Source organism: Platalea leucorodia, assembly GCF_965183815.1.
Source record: "Platalea leucorodia genome assembly, chromosome: 5".
NCBI lineage: Eukaryota > Metazoa > Chordata > Aves > Pelecaniformes > Threskiornithidae > Platalea > Platalea leucorodia.
In genome coordinates this window covers 91,290,773-91,307,529 of record NC_138827.1, presented here as the reverse complement: position 1 = coordinate 91,307,529, position 16,757 = coordinate 91,290,773, and the positions used below count along the sequence as shown (strand labels likewise).

Below are 16,757 nucleotides of genomic sequence, written 5' to 3'. Positions count from 1 at the left end.
AGGCGGGTGAGGGAGCGGGCGGCCCGACGGCTGCGCGGGGCGGGAGGGGGCGGCCGTTGGGGGCCGGGCCGGGCCGGGGGGGGCCGTGCGGAGCCCGGGCCGTGCCGAGCCGAGCCGAGCCGCGGGTGGGTGATGTCAGGCTGAGGAGGAGCCTCCGCCGCCTGCCCTTTTACTTTCGGGCTCCGGCACTTGGCCGCAGGCTGCTGCCTCTGCTGGCCGCCCCCCCTTCGCCCCCCCAGCTATGGGCACCTCGCACTTTTAAGGCCGGGGCGGCCGCCCTCTGCGCCGCCCCGGCGGGGGGGGGGGGGGGCACGGTGAATTAATTCAAAATCGCTATTTACGTGGTTATTCATTGCCCCGCTGCGGGCATGTGAACAACCACCCCCCCCCTCCATCCACCCCCAGCGCCATGCCGGCAGCCTGCACCCTGCTGCTGCTGCTGCTGCTGGGGCTGCTCCCGCCGGCCGGGTCGTTGCCCCTCGCTTCCCCACGGCGTCTTCCTCCTCCTCCTCCTCCTCCCCCTTCTCCGTCCCGAAGCCGTCTCGGCCGCCCTTGCTCGACTCCCGCCGCGGGACACGCCGGCAGCCCGGGTGAGTGTCCCGCTCCATCGTGGGAATGGGAATAGGGTTAGGGATGGGGATAGGGATGGGATTCAGCGGTCGCGGTGCGGCGGAGAGCGCGTGGGGTCCCACGCCGCGCGGTTCCCCGCGCGGCGTGGGACCCCACGCGCTCTCCGTCGCACCGTGACCGCGGGTTGCTGAGCATCCCAGCATCACCCAGAGCCGCATCGGCTGCAAAGCGCAACCCCTCCCTGCATCCTTCTCCCGAACACTTTTAACCTTGCCCAGCCCATCGTGGTACAGGCAGGCACTTTGGTGAGTGAAAATTTGGGATGGGAGTTGTGAGTGGGAAACTGTAAACACGTTGTAGCTGCGTGGACTGACTCGAAGGCGAGCGGTGGAAAGTTCACAGGGGAACTTGAGGAAGGCTCTGGTGGGTAGCAGGGGCACGGCCGACACGCATCCACCCATCAAAGTGCCTCCCAGGTGGGAAATCAGTGGCTCCCATAGGTGGTCTTCAGGGTCTGGGTCACCTACTGCTCATCTTCAGACGTGCCCTCATCTCACCTTCGGTGCTGATCCACATCCAGGTGTGGGGACAGATGCCAGCAGCTCTCTATAAATACCCTCTCTCTCTGCGTCGCCTACAGACCGTCACATTAGTCATATATAAAGTCACATTTTTCCTTGCGTGCCACATCTACAGTGTCATTATCAGGAGCAATGAGTAGTCTGGTGCTTTACAAATGATGCTGAATTTGGTTTCAGCATGGGATAAACCATATTTTTCGCAGAACAAGCAGGGCTCATTTCAAGTGTCACCCAGTAAACTGGTTCACTTACTCGCCGAAGAAGACACATAGCTCTAAGGATGACTAATTCTCAATGAGTTTGGAAAGTGCTGGGTGTCTGCAGGTGGTATAAGGAAATCCAATATGTCAGAATAGTCCTGTGTAGGTTTGCAGTAGGTTTTAAGATTGATGACCTGCCTGAGCTGGACCATCAAATTTCATCTTTTAATTCCTGATATGAAGAGAATATCATGCTTTGGTACTCGGGGTTAACTTTATCTTCATGGAGCTACGCAATTTCAGGAAATGTGACAAAAACATTTATAGCATTTAAATTTTCTTCGCAAATCCAAAGCGTGCCTGCATAAGATGTATCCATGCTAAACCAAGCGCATAGTTGGGGATAGCAACTGGGATGTACCCTGCAGTGGATTAGAAAGCTCTGAGCTGACAGCGTTTGTGTGAGAGCAGCCTGGTGACGAGGATACCGCACCGAAATTAAGGAGATTTGGGTCTGTTCCCAGCTCGGCCACTTCTTTGTGCGGCTCCAAGTGTCAGTTTGCCCTCCATACCGGGAGAGAAGAACGCTGTCTTACCTGCTATCAGCCTTGCGAAGATAAAATCTGCAACTTGCCAGCAAAGTGCTCGCCTATTATTTGATAAGAGCTGCACAAATTCCTCGGTGGATGGAAAACAACTATTTAATTTCATCTCAGCTTTCGATCTGGCATCTTTTCCTGTGACCTTGATGACTCCTGAGAGTCAGCGGAGGAATGCGTTTCCTTTGTTAAGAGTCTGAAAAGCTCAAACTATCTGTCCTCATGCTGGAAAAGCCATTTGTCTGGCTACCAGTGTCTGGCCGCCCAGCTCAGCAGTGGAGGCTTTGCTCCGTGCTGCCCGTGCTCAGCAGCTACAGGTGCTCGTGAATCATGTCAGCTCCATCCAGAAAGAACGGGGGACGTGTCGTGAAGGAGTGATAAATCGCCTGGCGGTAACTCACTCCCTAGCGAATGGCATCATGAATTACGCTGGGTCCTGACAGCCATGATTCACTCGCTGTTAGCTACAGCTCTGTGCTTGTCAGTCAAGGGAATTGTTTGGTGTTATGGGAGCGGGCTGATGGGAGCTCCTGAATCACTCCCAGGTTGAGCTGTAGGTGCTCGAGAAATCCCTGTTCTCTGTCTCACCGCCGCTCCTGCCCCTCTGAGATGTTTTTCACCTTTGAAAACGCTTGCTTGAAGCAGGGCAGGGAGTGTTTCTTGTAAACCCATCACCCCGGCACTACGTGGAAATGAAGATTACATCTCCATTTGAAACCAGTCTGAGGTTAAGCAGCAAAAACCCTTTCTCAGGCAGGGCTTAGCGAGCAGACAGTGAGGCAGTGGGTGTAGAAACGGGGCTTTTCAGTCTCTCAGAAAGCGTGGGGCGAGGGAACAGAGCGGGCTCCAGGCTGCCCTGCGGAGCCTCGCTGCCTTCCCGGGCCGGCCTGCGCCTCAGACCGCATCTGCCGCCCCTCCCTGCCAAACCCACCGTGGGCTTGTCTGGTGAAGAAACGAGGCCAGATGGATTTCTCGTGTTGTTTAAAGTACAGGCTGAATCCGGGGAGAGGAAGATAGGGAAAAAACAGATGAACTAAAAGCTGGTGACAGTAGAGTTAAAGCATCATCAACCCCCTCTGTGAAATTCCTCCTGGCAGCTGTTTCACATGGGCTGCGGGTGAGCTGAAGGGCACCGTCTGCCACCAGCCTGGGTCGGGCGGGGGTTTGGTTACAAGCTCCGTCCTCTTGCAGGTCTCCTTATTTCAGGTTTCCCATCTGTAAAATGGGAATAATTCCAGTGACACCACAGGGACAGCAGAGGTGGCACCGAGCCCCCGACAAAGTCGCTGTGGCTGGGGTCTCCCCCTGTTTCTGCAACGTCCCTTTTCCCTTTACTTCTGGCGCGGGGCCGCCGGCAATGGGCTTGCCCTGAGAAGCTGATCTGCTTTTCTGCCATCTGTGTCCATCCTTCTGTCCTTTCTCCCTCTCTCCCGTGCCAGCTGCCGCCTTTCTTTGCAGCTTCCCTGGTGGGAGCCCTGGAAATAAGGTGTGAAATCACCCGAGAAGGAATCAGCTTAGCTTGCAGCAGAGATTTAGGCTGGCTGCTAGGAGAAACTTTCCAACCCTCCTAGAGGGGCAGAACAGTCTGCATTTGTTTATGTATTTTTTTAACTTTCTATCTCTGAAACTTTCTGTATGTGGAAGAAGCAAATTTAGGAGCGAGGCAAGAAGATGATGAGGACGCCTGTTTGCACCAAAGTATGGTATTGCCTCCAAACCTGCCACAAATTTCACCGTATGTATTTCGTGGCTCCTGTGGGGCAGAAGCCCGGCTCTCCGTGCAGAGAGGTGTAAGATGCTGCTGTTTAGCTTTGATAGGATTTCAGGTGCCCGTGGGTGGTACAGGAAGGATGCTTCCTCCCCCTGCAGCACCGGGACAGGGAAGGGTCACCTCCCGCGCCTCCGCATTGCTATCAGAAGACCTGTAGGCTGCAGGGTTTTCTTTTCTTGGGCATCTTTGCTGCTCCTCTCTGAGCTGTAAGTGGATTTGGTTGGTATGCTGCAAACGTGAAGTCCCTGGAGTTGCATAGATTTAGCTCTGCTCCGTTGGGGTACATAATTAAAAGCAAAAAAGGAAAGAGAAGGAAAAAGAAGTGTTTCAGAAAAGGAGGGAGATAAGAGATCAGCTTCCTTGCCTGTTCGCCCCTGAAGGTAATGAGGGTCGTGCACTGACAAGATGTGTTCGCATCAGTCTGTAAAAGCACTTTGCGTGATATTTAAGTGGTAAATGAATATGGTCCAAGAGATAATTGTGTAACCCGACTGGCAGGGAGCACGTAGTGATGTGTATTGATTTATACCTTCATACGGAGTGACAGCGAGTGCTAAGCTGTGACGAGGGCACAGCGAGTAAGTGGACAGCTGTAGCTAAAACCTGTTATTGGGCTCTCCACAAAGTTTAATTTCCTAGCAGCAAAACGCTAGAGCCAGCCCGCGCCCATTCAGCAGGCGTTTGCAGCACTCTCTGCTCCAGCAGCCATCACCACTTCAGAGGGATAATTTAATTTGCTTTAATTTCTCTTGTGGCTGGGAGGATGAGGGAGACGGGCAGTTGCTGCCATGTCCGTGGGGGCTGATGCCAGCCTTGCTGGTGCAGGGGTGCCTTCCTCAGGGAATACTATTTTCAGTATCAAAAGTTGCAGATACTGATGAGTTTAGAGGAGTGTGGGATTTCTGGGACAACTTGCTTCCTTCACCTGCTCTTACAGATCCTAATTTTGGGGCTGGCAGTCAGAAACTCTCCGTGATTGAGCTCCCAAGCTGTTCTGCATGCTGCCTCCATCCTCCCCGTCCCGTTCATCTACCGGGGGCATGTCACAGCAGCTGAGTGCCGCGCAGAGGCTAATGGCTCCATCCCCATCACATCTCTAGAAGGTGGCAGAGGATTACGGTCATTTAGTGGAGGAGATGTGGTACCAGGCTAGAAAGGCAGTTGGTGTTGGTGTGGTTGTAGTGCAAAACTCGAATGGATGCTGCCATGGCTGGGACTGTGCCTGTCACCCAAAATGTAAAGTTGCTTCTTCAAACCCCCAGCGTTTCAGGCAATCCTGCAAAAGGGATTTCGGGAGGTGTCTAGGCAACGGGAGCAGGGGATTGCTCTGTCCCATGAGCTACCAAACCGGGCGTTGAGCCGTCCCTTGGGTGAAAGCGGAGACCAAAGCCCAGCCGACTGTAGGTGCTGGCTGCCTGTTTGGGTGCTGCTGCCGGCCAGCCCGGGCTCTGGGGCCGTGCTGCGCTGCTGCGGGAGCGGCTGCTGGCCCCGCTCACTGCTCTTACGGCTGTACAGGAGTGAACTGAGGCCTTAGTAGCATCAGTCTGGTCATGATGGTTTTATTTATGAAGCATTCATGCAAGCTAATAAAAAAAAGCACAGAATAAGGAACTATATCAATTAACAAGTTAATCAAGCCAATAAAGCCTGTCAGTGTAGCAACAGTGTTTCAGTGCTGTGATGTAGAGACTAAGGCACGACCGAAGTCTGCGGCTCTTCTGCAGTTGCTGCTGGAAGGACCCATTGGCTGGTGCTGTGGGTTCCCCATCAACGGTAGCTACGTACCATTTCCAAAATAAGGACAGGTACAGAGTGGTAGGGTTCAACTATGGCTGAGCCTGCTGCCTTTTTGCAGCACAAAAATGCTGTTTTTCTGCCTGCATCTGTGCTGCTACAGGGAGGCCAGAGGGGGCACGGCATGCTGTGCCCGGCACGGCTGCCCCTGCCATGCCTGGGGTGCTCAGGGCAGGGCTGCAACCTCCTAAATACTCTGGGGAAATGATCTGGAGCTGGATAGCTCATAGATAGCCAGTTTAAACTGTCTGGATTCTAGCTTTGCTTCCCCACATAGTTTAAAGAAAGTTTCTCAGGTATGGGAGGTGAGGAGGGTCTGGGTGGGTCAGGGTGTCTCTGCGCAGAATAACGGCACTGCTCGTGCTTGGGCTGATCCACTCGGACACGCACAGAGCTCCTCTGGGAAGAGGCATGGCCAGATCCTGGCACCTGTTATGGTGTCTTTCTCCTGTTGCAATGCTGCAAAGAAGCTTTCGGGGCAGTTTGACCAGCCAGAGGGTCAGAAGGTGCTCCAAGCAAATTAAAGGTTGGTCATTCATAATATTCTCCTGATAATGTCCAATACAAAATCTACAGTCTGTAGCTCATGAGCAAGCTCATCACGAGGCCTTAATACCCCAACCACAGGCCCTGTTATTTACATTCGATTGAAGATGTAGGTCATACGATGTTTTTTCTCTTTCCTGATCAGCTGAGCATAAAAGGCAGAATCCAATTTTCAGTGACAGTAGACCTGATTACAAATTCAAATTTTTATTTCACCGAGCAGTTTTGCAACATTTGCATTGTAATTTGCTGTTTCCATAAATATTAGAAGTTCATTTGCTGGGATATTCACCCAGAGTAGATGCAAGAGGGCTAAAAGCACAGGCTTGGTGGAAGAATTAAGTCTGTGGATGCCTATCAGGAGAAAATGGCTTTGTCACATCTGGCCACCCTTCCCTCTCACCCTGTTCTGCATATATACAGCCGATGCGTGTACACCCATCGCTATGTAGTTTCGATGCCCAGGTGTTATACCATAACATCTCGCTGCTTCGGCAAGGGGCACGGTTCACTTATGGCTCTTTGATTATGCAGAGAGTTCGCATTCATCCTTTCAGGCTGAAATCATTGGCGTCTGAGGACAAGGAGAGAACTTTCCCACCCAAAAGGGAAATGATGTTGCATTACTGAGCGACCAGCCCAAGAAATAATATAATCTTAGAAAAATGCAGTTCCCTCGAGTAAAGGAAGCTCTGTAAACTTCAGCTCCTCCAAGCTGTTCGCGTAGCTGTTGCCTGCGTTATAGTAACACTGCTGTCTGACCCAGTCTACCGAAGTGCTCAGGAGAGCACTGGGGAAAAAGGGAATAAGATCCAGTTCCTGCTTAAAATGAGGACCTCTTGTAGGATCTGAATACTGTGAGGTTTATAATGCAGATTTTAGGATCTTGGGTCACATCCCTTCTTTGCTGTTAATTTGTTTTTTATCTCAGCTGGGTGCTGGACGTGGTGACAGTCACCCTTGGTCCTGAAGAGCTTGGAGAAGGGGCAGGCAGAACCAGGGTGAGCAGAGGGATCAGCTGGAGGAAGGTAAAACCACTGCAAGGCTTCCACAGACTGGGGTGCTGGGTCAAAAGTCTGGTTGTGTAAAACCAGGGGAGAAAGAGGTTCGTTTTTGGAGCTGTCAGTGTCTGGGAAAACCCATGCAATGGAGAGGCATGTGATAAAGTTACTCTGTGAGCAGTACCTGTGGTTTGATCTCTTCTGCTCTCCACGGGGTGGGTGGCGTTAGCGCAGGCCATGGTTTATTTTGGTTTATTATGGGCTCTGTGGGTGCCGAGTATGTACTGGTCCTACGGCCAGGGTGTGAACTGAACCACAGGGACCCTCCTTTTGGTCTGAGGGCAGCAGCTCCCCAAGCCGGACACTTACTAGAGTCTTCTCTAGCAAAGTGCCCGTCTTCATGAGACCTGTAGGAACTTGCTGTCTTGGAGGTCTCTGACTTCCAGGCTAATTTGTTTCAATGTAGGAGGACAGACAAAGCTGTCTCAGGAGCTTCATCTCTTCAGAAACCAGTATAAAATGCATGAGATATAAAAATATAATTTAGAAAGTGCCTGAAATGCAAACCCCAACCTATTTCCTATAAGCAGGGCACTTATAGGAAATATCCTACAAGCTGTCGCTGCTCCCGTGCTGCCGCCCCAGGTCCCTCCCGTGGCTCTGGGTTAAGGTGTTCCCCATTGCCTGTCCGCCGCGCAGGCAGGGCGGTTGGGGAGGGTTATATCTGCTTCTGCATCTGCTGTGCCCTTGACTTGGAGTCATTTGATAAATAGTTTCGCAGTTGGTTACTTAAGCATCTCCCGAGCTGCAGTCAGCATCTCGGCTGTGGGCGAGGGAGCATTGCTGCCAAAAGTCAGGATCTGTGTTGAGAGCCTCCTAAAATTTGGCTGTCTTTCCTTAAAACCCCAACTCCTGGAGTTGTCGTTACAGGAGAATTGCTTAGAGGGGGAGAAAAAGAGCTTCTGGCTGTTGAGGTGGTAGATAAAAAACCCCTGAAAACGTGAGCTGCAAATCCAGGAGACGGACAAGAAGTCCAGGGTGGCTGTATTTAAAAATACCACTAGCTCAAAGCTGATCTCCAGAGGGTTATGAGTCCAGACAGAGGGGCTGTTTCAAACACTCTTGCTTGGCAGGGCTCTGCCTGTGTGTCTGCAGAAGTGCAACCATCTTAATCGTATTGCTTTGCTAGGAAAAGTGACAGTGTGCAAAGAAGTGCAGGGCAATGCAGCAGGAAAACTGGGTGCAAACCCTGTTGTTTTCTGTCCAGCTGTCCGAATACCTTGTGCAAGCGCCTTGACCTTGGCAGATTGACTCTCCGCTGGGAGAAGCAAGCTCCATCTGCCTTTTCATTCTTTGCAAGGACGTGAAGCTAGGAGGACTTTTAAAACTGCTTTCGCAGCACCCCTGCCATGGTCTGGCCAGTTTAAGCTGTTTGAGGGTGACTGTGTCACTTGCAATGCAACCAGATGCTGCAGGTCCTTCTCTTGGCCCTTCTGCGTGAGCACCTCGTCTTGGGCTTCCAAGTCAGCGCTTGCGGAAAGTCCTCTGGAAACACCGTGACCTTTGTGGTTTTTTCGCCAAGGCAAACACAGAGATGTTTGAGGGACCTTTTGTACAGTGGTTAGATGGCAACGAGGCTCTTGCAGCTGAAGTTTGCAAGAAAATACCCTTTGCTTTTTAACCCTGAGCTAATTGAGCTCTGGGATGAAATCAGCTGGGAAAGGACTGAGGAGGAATTTTAAGTGGTCTAATAGAAAGGCGTGCAAACTGTGCATGAAGGGTTAACCAGGCAGGGTTAATGGTTGTCCCAGGGGTGCAGCCTGGGCTGCATCTCCCCAAGGACATTGTGTTGCACACACGCATTCAGGGCGTTTTTCTCAGCATTTTTCAGAGTGCTGTGATGGCAGAGGTTTTAAAGGCCGTTACAGGCATCAGTCTGACCTCTTGCCTCTATAACAAGGCGGACATCGTTGTCATTTCTGCTACCAGAACCACCCTCAGATTCCCTCAGGGATCTCCAGACCATGGAAGAAACCTCGTGTGGGAGTTTTGGACTGGTGGGCAGGCTCCTTTGGGTTGCCGGTAGCAAAGGAAGCCTCTTTTTTTCCTGAAGAGCATGCTAAAGGGCACTTCTGCATCTGGAGTGACAAGAGGAATTTGGATCTATGGAGCACAATTATCCACGTCACCGCTTGTTAGGACACTGGCGTTAACACCCTTCCTCTTGTGGAAAATCTCTCAAGCCCCAAGGACCGGCGTGAAACATCACGCTCTGTTGAACTTCACTGAAGTGGGGATGAATCACACTAAGTTGAAGATTTGGCTTCAATATATTATCGGAAAGATACCTGCAGTGATAGCCTAGCAGGAGGGTACTGCAGCCCACCCAGGGTGGCAGGACTTGTTTTGGGGGGAGGACAGCACTTCTTGGAGGAGCAGAGGTTGGAGTTTGGATATTTGAGGGGTTTTTCATTTGGTTTTGGTTTTGAGTGGTCTATAAAAGCAAAAGGCAAGTCTGGAAGGGATCTCAAGACATCTCCCCTTGCAGGATCACCACAGTAGATGTTTATCTAACACATTTTTAAACATTCACTCCAGAGAAGGGTTTCACAGCATCTCTGAATAGCTGTCCCTCTGCATCTGTGCCATTATAGGTAAGAAAATACTTTCTTATCAGGGAAACTATAGCAGCTGGTAGTTAAACCTTCTGCAAAGAATGATATCCTGTACAAGTGGTGGCCAGGTTTGACCCTGCATAACTTGCAAGATCTCATGAACTGACAAGTTAAGGTAATTTAGCAATCTAGGGAGGTAATGCAAAAGGTAGCCCAGGGTATTGAACTAATTTTTACCCCTGCGATGGGAATGAATTTCCAGGAGTGGAAACATCAGCAAACCAATGGCGCATGATTTGCTTTCCTTGTCAATCGGAATCAAGGACCCTGATTGTGGAGCATAATACTGCTCTTGTAATTCAGCCTTTATCTTTGTGCCGGAGCTGGGCATAATTGTATCTGTGTCTGGAGGGACAAGGAGAAGGGTTTCAGTATCTGGTGCTCACAAAGGCATCTTTAGAAAGCTCCTTACCCCTGGTACAAGCTTGGAAGAGCTTAAAGGAAAATACCCCTGAGTAGCTGTAGGCATTTGAACAGTCATCATTGTTTGATTCGGATTCAGTTACAGGACTAACATCTAAATGTTAATTCTTTTTAGGACATTATCAGCTCTTTCAGCAAATACAGAATGGGGCTGCAGTATTAGACTGGCAGCCAACCCTGCAGATAAAAGCCCTTTGAAAGGATGTTTCTTAGGAGGGAAACTTGATCAGAGAGTGCAGAATAATCATGAAGATGGTCTTTTCTGAGGGACATGGAGCAAATATGATGCATGAAGAAAGCCAAATGAGGACCAGGAGGCTTCTGACCTGGGGAATGGGAGTACCAGCAATTTCATGGCCTCTGAGAACAGTCCATACCATGCAGATGGAGATCCTCATAATCCTGTCCTGCAAATTGCTGGTGCACCTGGAGATCGTACGGATGCTGGGTTAAGACTGAAGTTGATGGTCACTTGATGGCAAGAACGTGCCAAGGCAGTCAGTGTGAGGTGGCTCTGTGCCGGTTAATATGGGTTAGTGTGTGGGCAGATGGGGTTTGGGCGCAGATATCTGGCCTCTTGATCCTCTGCGCTGCCTTGCTCAGCACACAGTGCCTGTATGCATCAAGATAGGCTGTGACCTGACCCAGGCTCCCTGTCAGTCCTCAGTGACAGCTCGGAGGGTGACAGCCCAATCCTGCCCTTCTCCATCACCCATTTCTACTGCTGGTTGCAGGACTCGGCCGCGGGGCTGCCTGCTGCAGAGCAGAGACCTGCACGCAGCCGAATGAAGGCATCTTGTTTTCAGCCTCCCCAAAATACATGCAGAAAGGCACTGGAAATGGTAAATCCCTTCCCCCCCCGGTTCTCAGAAAGGAAACGTGTGACTGCAGAGGCAGTGGGAGAGCGGCGCGGGGCAGCAGGAGGGACGCCTGCTCCAGCCACCCCGGGGCACGCTGCTCCTCCGCGGTGGCCGTGGTGACCGGCTGGTGGGTGCCAGTGGGGAAGGACCTGGCTCGTCCCCTGGAAGAAGGAGGTCTGGCGCCGTCCTGAGCGCTGCCACCGCTGCTTCCGGCAGCAGATCGGTGCGGTGTCATCTAGGAAATGCGCTTTAGATCATCATCCTTTTGCAGCAGATGGGGGAAGGGAGGTGGGGGCCCTTATCTCTTCTGGGGATTAATTTATCTTTAAGCTGCTTTATTTTTTTGCCTGTTTGCCTTTTTCTCTGTCCCCCCCCAAGTCCCACCATCTCTTGCTGGAAGAGTGGGAGCCACAAGAGGATCTGTGGTTCCCACTGCCATGACACTACGTCCTGCATCCCACCTTCACCTGGGAGGTGAGACCTGGGTATAAGGCTCGGGCCGCCATCAGTTTTCCCCTGGGATGGAGTTAGGTTTTGTTAGTCCAGACGGAGGGAGGAATCCAGAGAGCCTTGTATTTGTGTGTCACCAACCTTCATCCACCCTTTGGTAGCCTTGTGATCCTCCTGCATCTGAGAGGGCCCTTCATCCCTCTCGTCCCCACCACGTCCTTGAGAAGTTACTCAGTTCCCAGGTTGGTCATCATTCCTGGTGCGGCCGCCGGCCAGCAAAGCTCGTTGGCGCGTACTTAGTGTTAAGCACGGAGAATAGCTCCCCGGGGAGCTCTTCTTAAGTGCATTGCTGGAATGAAGCTCTGTTCAAGACACCTGGACCAAAGTCCACCCTGCAGCGGTGGGCAGCATCACTCAGGAGCCTGTGACAGCCCCTGGCTGCTCTCGGCATGGCCTCTCAGTGTGGCAGCACCCCTTTTCCTACTCCCTCCTCCATCTTCCTGGTATTTATTGTCCCCTCCTGGCTGTGGGAAGCAGCTCCTGGGCTCAGACCACTTTGGAGCAGGGACCTGTGGTTTTGTTTCCAGAGTCTGACATGAAAATACCGCCTTGTTTTCTCCAGGGTCTGAAAGGTGCTGGAGTCCTTGGCTCCTGGGGTGGACGGCTCCTGCCGCACATACGCTTCACAGCACTGGGCATTGCTTTTTGATGTGTGTTGAGGTTTTGTGCAGAAAAACCTGTGCTTTGGCCCATAGTTCTGGTGGTTTTAAGCACAATCCCAAATAATCAAAAATACCACTAGTTGGGTTTTTTTCCCTTCAAGATCCATTTAAGTTAAATACAAGTCACTGAGCTTCAATTGGGAGTAAATAAGCTACACAGAGTGACTTTGATTATGCATGAGGTCAGGCAGAATGAGCTAATGCTCCCTTCTGGCCTTGAAATTAAACTTTTCAGAAAGCAAAATTTCATCCTGCAGCTTCTAAGCTGCTAGCACCTTTCCTTACGGAGAAGCCCAAGCCCCGGGGCTGCACAGCGCTCTGCACCCTTTGAGGCTGCTCATCCCCTTATCGCCAAAATATAGCCCTGCCTGGAGGCAGTTTTCTTATATTACCCAGTTCAAATGAGTGCGGGCAGCTGCTGGGGGCGTGTGATGGTGCAAGAAAGCTATATGATGGAGTGTGATGCCCTAGTTAACATGCAAAGGGTAATTTATCTCTCCATAGCAGCAGTGGGCTAGCTCCCCTGGAAATATTGTTCTAGCAAGCCCCATGTGAGATTTTTACCCATTGCAAACCTTGTAGACAAATTCCAGGTTTCTGGAATTATTTGTGTGAGAGCTCTAGAGAAAGGTCCATGTTAGAAATTAAAGTCGTCTGCTTACAAAAGCCAGCAGCGGCATCATCCTGCTTTCTCCAGCCCCGTTTCTTTCCACTTAACCAGTGCTGTACACACTGCCATGGCTTTTTTTCCTTTTTTTTTCCCCTTTCTTTTTTGCAGCCAGGATGTTTTTTCTTGCCTTTTTATTGTTCCAGTGACCTAGCAACTCCACTTTGGTGGAGCCCTGCCAGGAGACTTCCTCCCCGAGCCGTCTGACAGTCTCCAGCAGCACTGCCCTCGGACGGGAGCACAAGTTAAAATGACACCGGGCTGGGTCCCTGCACAGCTTTTGCTCTGCCCTCGCGAGCACCGGCGAGAGTGCCGCTGCCTTCCCGCCGAGCAAAGCTTCCAGGGGACGTTAAAAACCCTGGAAAGAGGAAGGAGAAGTGCTACGTGGGTGATATTTTCTGTAACATTTCTGCAGGGTGTTACAGAAAAGCCTGGCGGATTTTAGAAGTGAATTAGGTGTTGCTGGGTTTTAGCATTTGGAATCTGCGGTGCAGGCAGGGTGGTTGGAGACATTTCAGCATCACAGGGTGGTGGGAGAGGGGATGGAGAGGAGATGTGAGTGCTCAGAGAGCTGTGCCATTCGGGAGAGTTCTTTTGGCTTATTTTTATTTGTTTTTCCTGAAAATGGTGAGAAAGAAATCCCTTTGGTAAGCGCTCCTGGGCCCCGTCAGCTGGTGCTGGGGCAGAGCTGCCTTCACGCCGCTGGGGCTGCAGGGGTTTTTCCGGCATTAACACTGGGAGACAACGCCAGAGGGGATACTTTTGAGGCAGAAAATAAATGAGCCAGCAAGCAAGCCAGCAGAGCTATTTCAGGCTTTTTGCTCAGGAAAGGCACGAGGGACGTGGGTCCCAGGGCCTCTCTGGGGCTGGAGGCTCGGTCCCCTCTTCCCTGACTGTATGGATGGATGGACTGGGATTTTACTAGAGTCTCAGCATGGTTATGGGGTTTTTTAGGAGTATGGGCAGTCACGAGACAGCTTATCCCTGTTGGAAGTGGACTTGTATTTGAACGTGTTTTCCAACGACTTGACAATAAAACAGGACTTTTTTTTTTTAATTCAATTGCCAAAAACTATGCAAAACCAAGAGCTCATGAAAAGACGTTTAAGGTGCTGCTCCGAGCCCTGGGACGGTGGTTTTCAGGCAGCGTGGGTCCGTGTGGTCCCAGGGATCTGTGCGTTGAACGCAAACTGTCCAAGAAAGATGAGTAAGATACGCAGGGTTTCACAGGCTTGAGCTGGTGATCTGGGAGCCTGCACCTCCCCAGGGAGATGTTTAGGACACCAAAATTAAGAGGCTGGAAACCACTGGATAAGCAGGACGGTATCCTGTCCCTGCACTGTGCAAGTTTTATCCCCGGTTGCAGGCGGGCCGTATGCATGCATCCCATGCTTTTGGAAATGACTATAGGTTTCATTTCTGTGTGCTCTTTATTTTGGAGTACCTGTTTCTCTGCTTTAGGGTACTGCTCTTAAGAGTGATAATTGGATCCTTTTTTTTCTTATGGCATCTCTGAGCATCAGGCTCTGGGATCATGAAAAAAAAGGTAGGAAGCAAAAATGGCCTTTAGCATCCTCCATGGTTTTACAGGTCCCAGAGGGGAGGTGGTGTGGAAGTGCAATGTGTTTTTGTCTCATAAAGCAGCACTGCAAGCAAAGTGCCGTGGCCTGGCATAGGAAGGACTGAGGACGATGCCGACGTCCCCAGCCCCGTGGGCATCCATCACCCGTAGTGGATGGGTAGGTGTTAACCACCCTTTGGCACTTAGAGCTTGCAGAGTCTGCAGCTGGCATTAAGCCTCCATGACCTTTCTCGAGCTGACATATTAAGCTCCAGCCACCTTTGGTGGCTGCATAAATCCTTCTTATTATGGTTAAGATGATTTAATGTCCTGCAAATTGCTGTCTTGCACTGTGTGGTACCCGGTGGGGAGAGGATGAGGAGCATGAGGACGAGAGCAAGGCGCTGGCGGGGGATGCATCTATAGGGCACCCCATCCAAACCAAGCCCCGCAGCTGGGCAGGAGGCACTGGCAGGGCCATCCTGCACCTCTTCTCTTCCCTGTCCACCCTCGCTCACCACCTTTCTTCATCCACCCTGAATAATTCCTTTTATTAATATTGAAAGAATTAGCAAAAAAGGGTTGACCACTTGTGTTTAAAAACCTCTTGCATTCCTCCTGTGCTTAGTGCACACGAGGGACCTTCCCTAACCAATATTATCAACGTGTTTACGCTCAACTGACCCGTCCCAAGTATGAACATTTTTTTTAAGCTCCATTTCAGCCCCCCCGCTTTCCCCTCCGCCTCGAACTGCTTCTTTCAGGGCAAGAACAAGGAAGGAAATTGAAAATCCCAGAGAGCCCTGGACGGTCCAGATTTAGGGCTGTAGCTTTTGTTCGCACAAACTCACTTGGCTCCTAACCGGCCTCCACCCATGATCCCAACATCCGCAGCAGCCGTTCAAAACACAGCGCAGAGCCCGGCCCCGGCCCCGGCAGGGACCGGCAGCCACCCGTGCCACCCACTGTGGGGCCAGCAGCCCCGGCTTTGCTCCCTGCTTCTCCTCCCTCACAGCCTGCCTTTCTTCCTAACCTTTTCCTACAGCCGGCAAGGAGTTTTCTAAGTTGAGATGAGTTTTTTTTTTCTCTCCGTGAGCCTCAGATGATGTTAAGATTATGCAACGTTAACAGATGTGGGCTTTATAATTATAGCTGCCTGTCCTCGGGAGGAGCCTGCTTTAGCTTCACGCGTGCTCGGCTCAGCATGGGATGCTCCCGGGGTGGCCGTAGCCCTGGCAAAACAGCCGCCGCATGGGCGGCTGTACTGGGAACGGTCCCCTGGGAATCACCACCCTCCTGAGGAGGGACAGCTCTGGCATGAAGGGCTGTTCTGGGCAGCCAAGCAACCACTTTTGGCTTTTCTCATGTGCAAACACAGATTAAATTTGCGTTCCCCGGTCAAGGGAGTGTTTTTCTGCCCTTTGAGGAGAAAAATCCCTTCTGCAGGAAAGCAGCAGGGCTGGGATAGCTCGTGCGATGCTCCTGCCAAATGCTGTCCACGGGGATCATGCTGCCCTGGCGTTAGCAGGAGACGTCCCTCCTCACTCCCTGCCCGCAAATGTCCATGAGAGATCACAACCACTGCTGAAAACTTACAGTACTGTGCTTTTCGGTGTTGTGCTGTCCCATATTGAGCCTTGAGCATCACCATGATGTTGCGCCAGCAGCAGCCACCTCCTGGCCAGGGCAATGCCTGTGCTGCACCTGGGCACAGAGACAAAAAATTGCTGGTCCAAAAGGGATTTTTCAGGAGTCGCACAAGGTAGACATCCAGCTGGGCTGGCAGGGGCAAACCCAAAGCCTTGAGAGATCAGCTGGAACTTGATCTGTTTGTCCTGGCCACGTTATAACTCAGCTCCCAGCAAGCCACGGACTTATTATGCTTGCGAAGAAAAAGTAACTCCGAGCCTCGACCTGTCTGGTGAGCATCACTGCTAGTTTTAACTGTGAGGGAAAACACTGGTCCGGCGGGTGGCAGGAGGATTTTGCGCTGGAAGTCAAATAATTCTCATGGTTGCTGCGGTTGCGTGGAGTTAAAACGTGGAAAGCAATTGGCAGCTTAGGATGTGATGAAATTGTTAGTGACACATCGGTACCTGAGCTAAAGGGCTGCTCTGCTTTAAGCCTTTAATGCATCAGGGGAGGCCATACGGTCCCGCGTTTATTTTTTTGGAAGAAGTTTGCATCTGGTCCGTCCGCTGCAGTAGAGGGTCATTTTTGAAGGCTAATTTCTGCAGGCAAGTCAAAGAGGAGCTTGCATTTATCTTGCACTTCTGGCAGGCTTGATGGCTCTGTGATGAGCTGAGACTTCATGACTATTTTGTTGAGCGGCCCGAT

The 16,757-nt window shown here is 51.5% G+C and overlaps 1 protein-coding gene across 4 annotated transcripts in view; it reads left to right on the top strand.

The window, feature by feature from the left end:
- The first annotated feature begins 388 nt into the window (after nucleotides 1-388).
- The window catches only part of HEG1 (heart development protein with EGF like domains 1), a 56,104-nt gene continuing 39,735 nt past the window's right edge, over nucleotides 389-16,757 (top strand). For all 4 annotated transcript variants that reach the window (XR_014228189.1, XM_082312047.1, XM_082312046.1 and 1 more), the window contains exon 1: nucleotides 389-590. Coding sequence is in view for 3 of the 4 variants with exons in the window: in XM_082312047.1 (XP_082168173.1) it covers nucleotides 410-590 (181 nt within the window). In the remaining variant the exon portion in view is untranslated. The remainder of the gene's footprint in view (nucleotides 591-16,757) is intronic.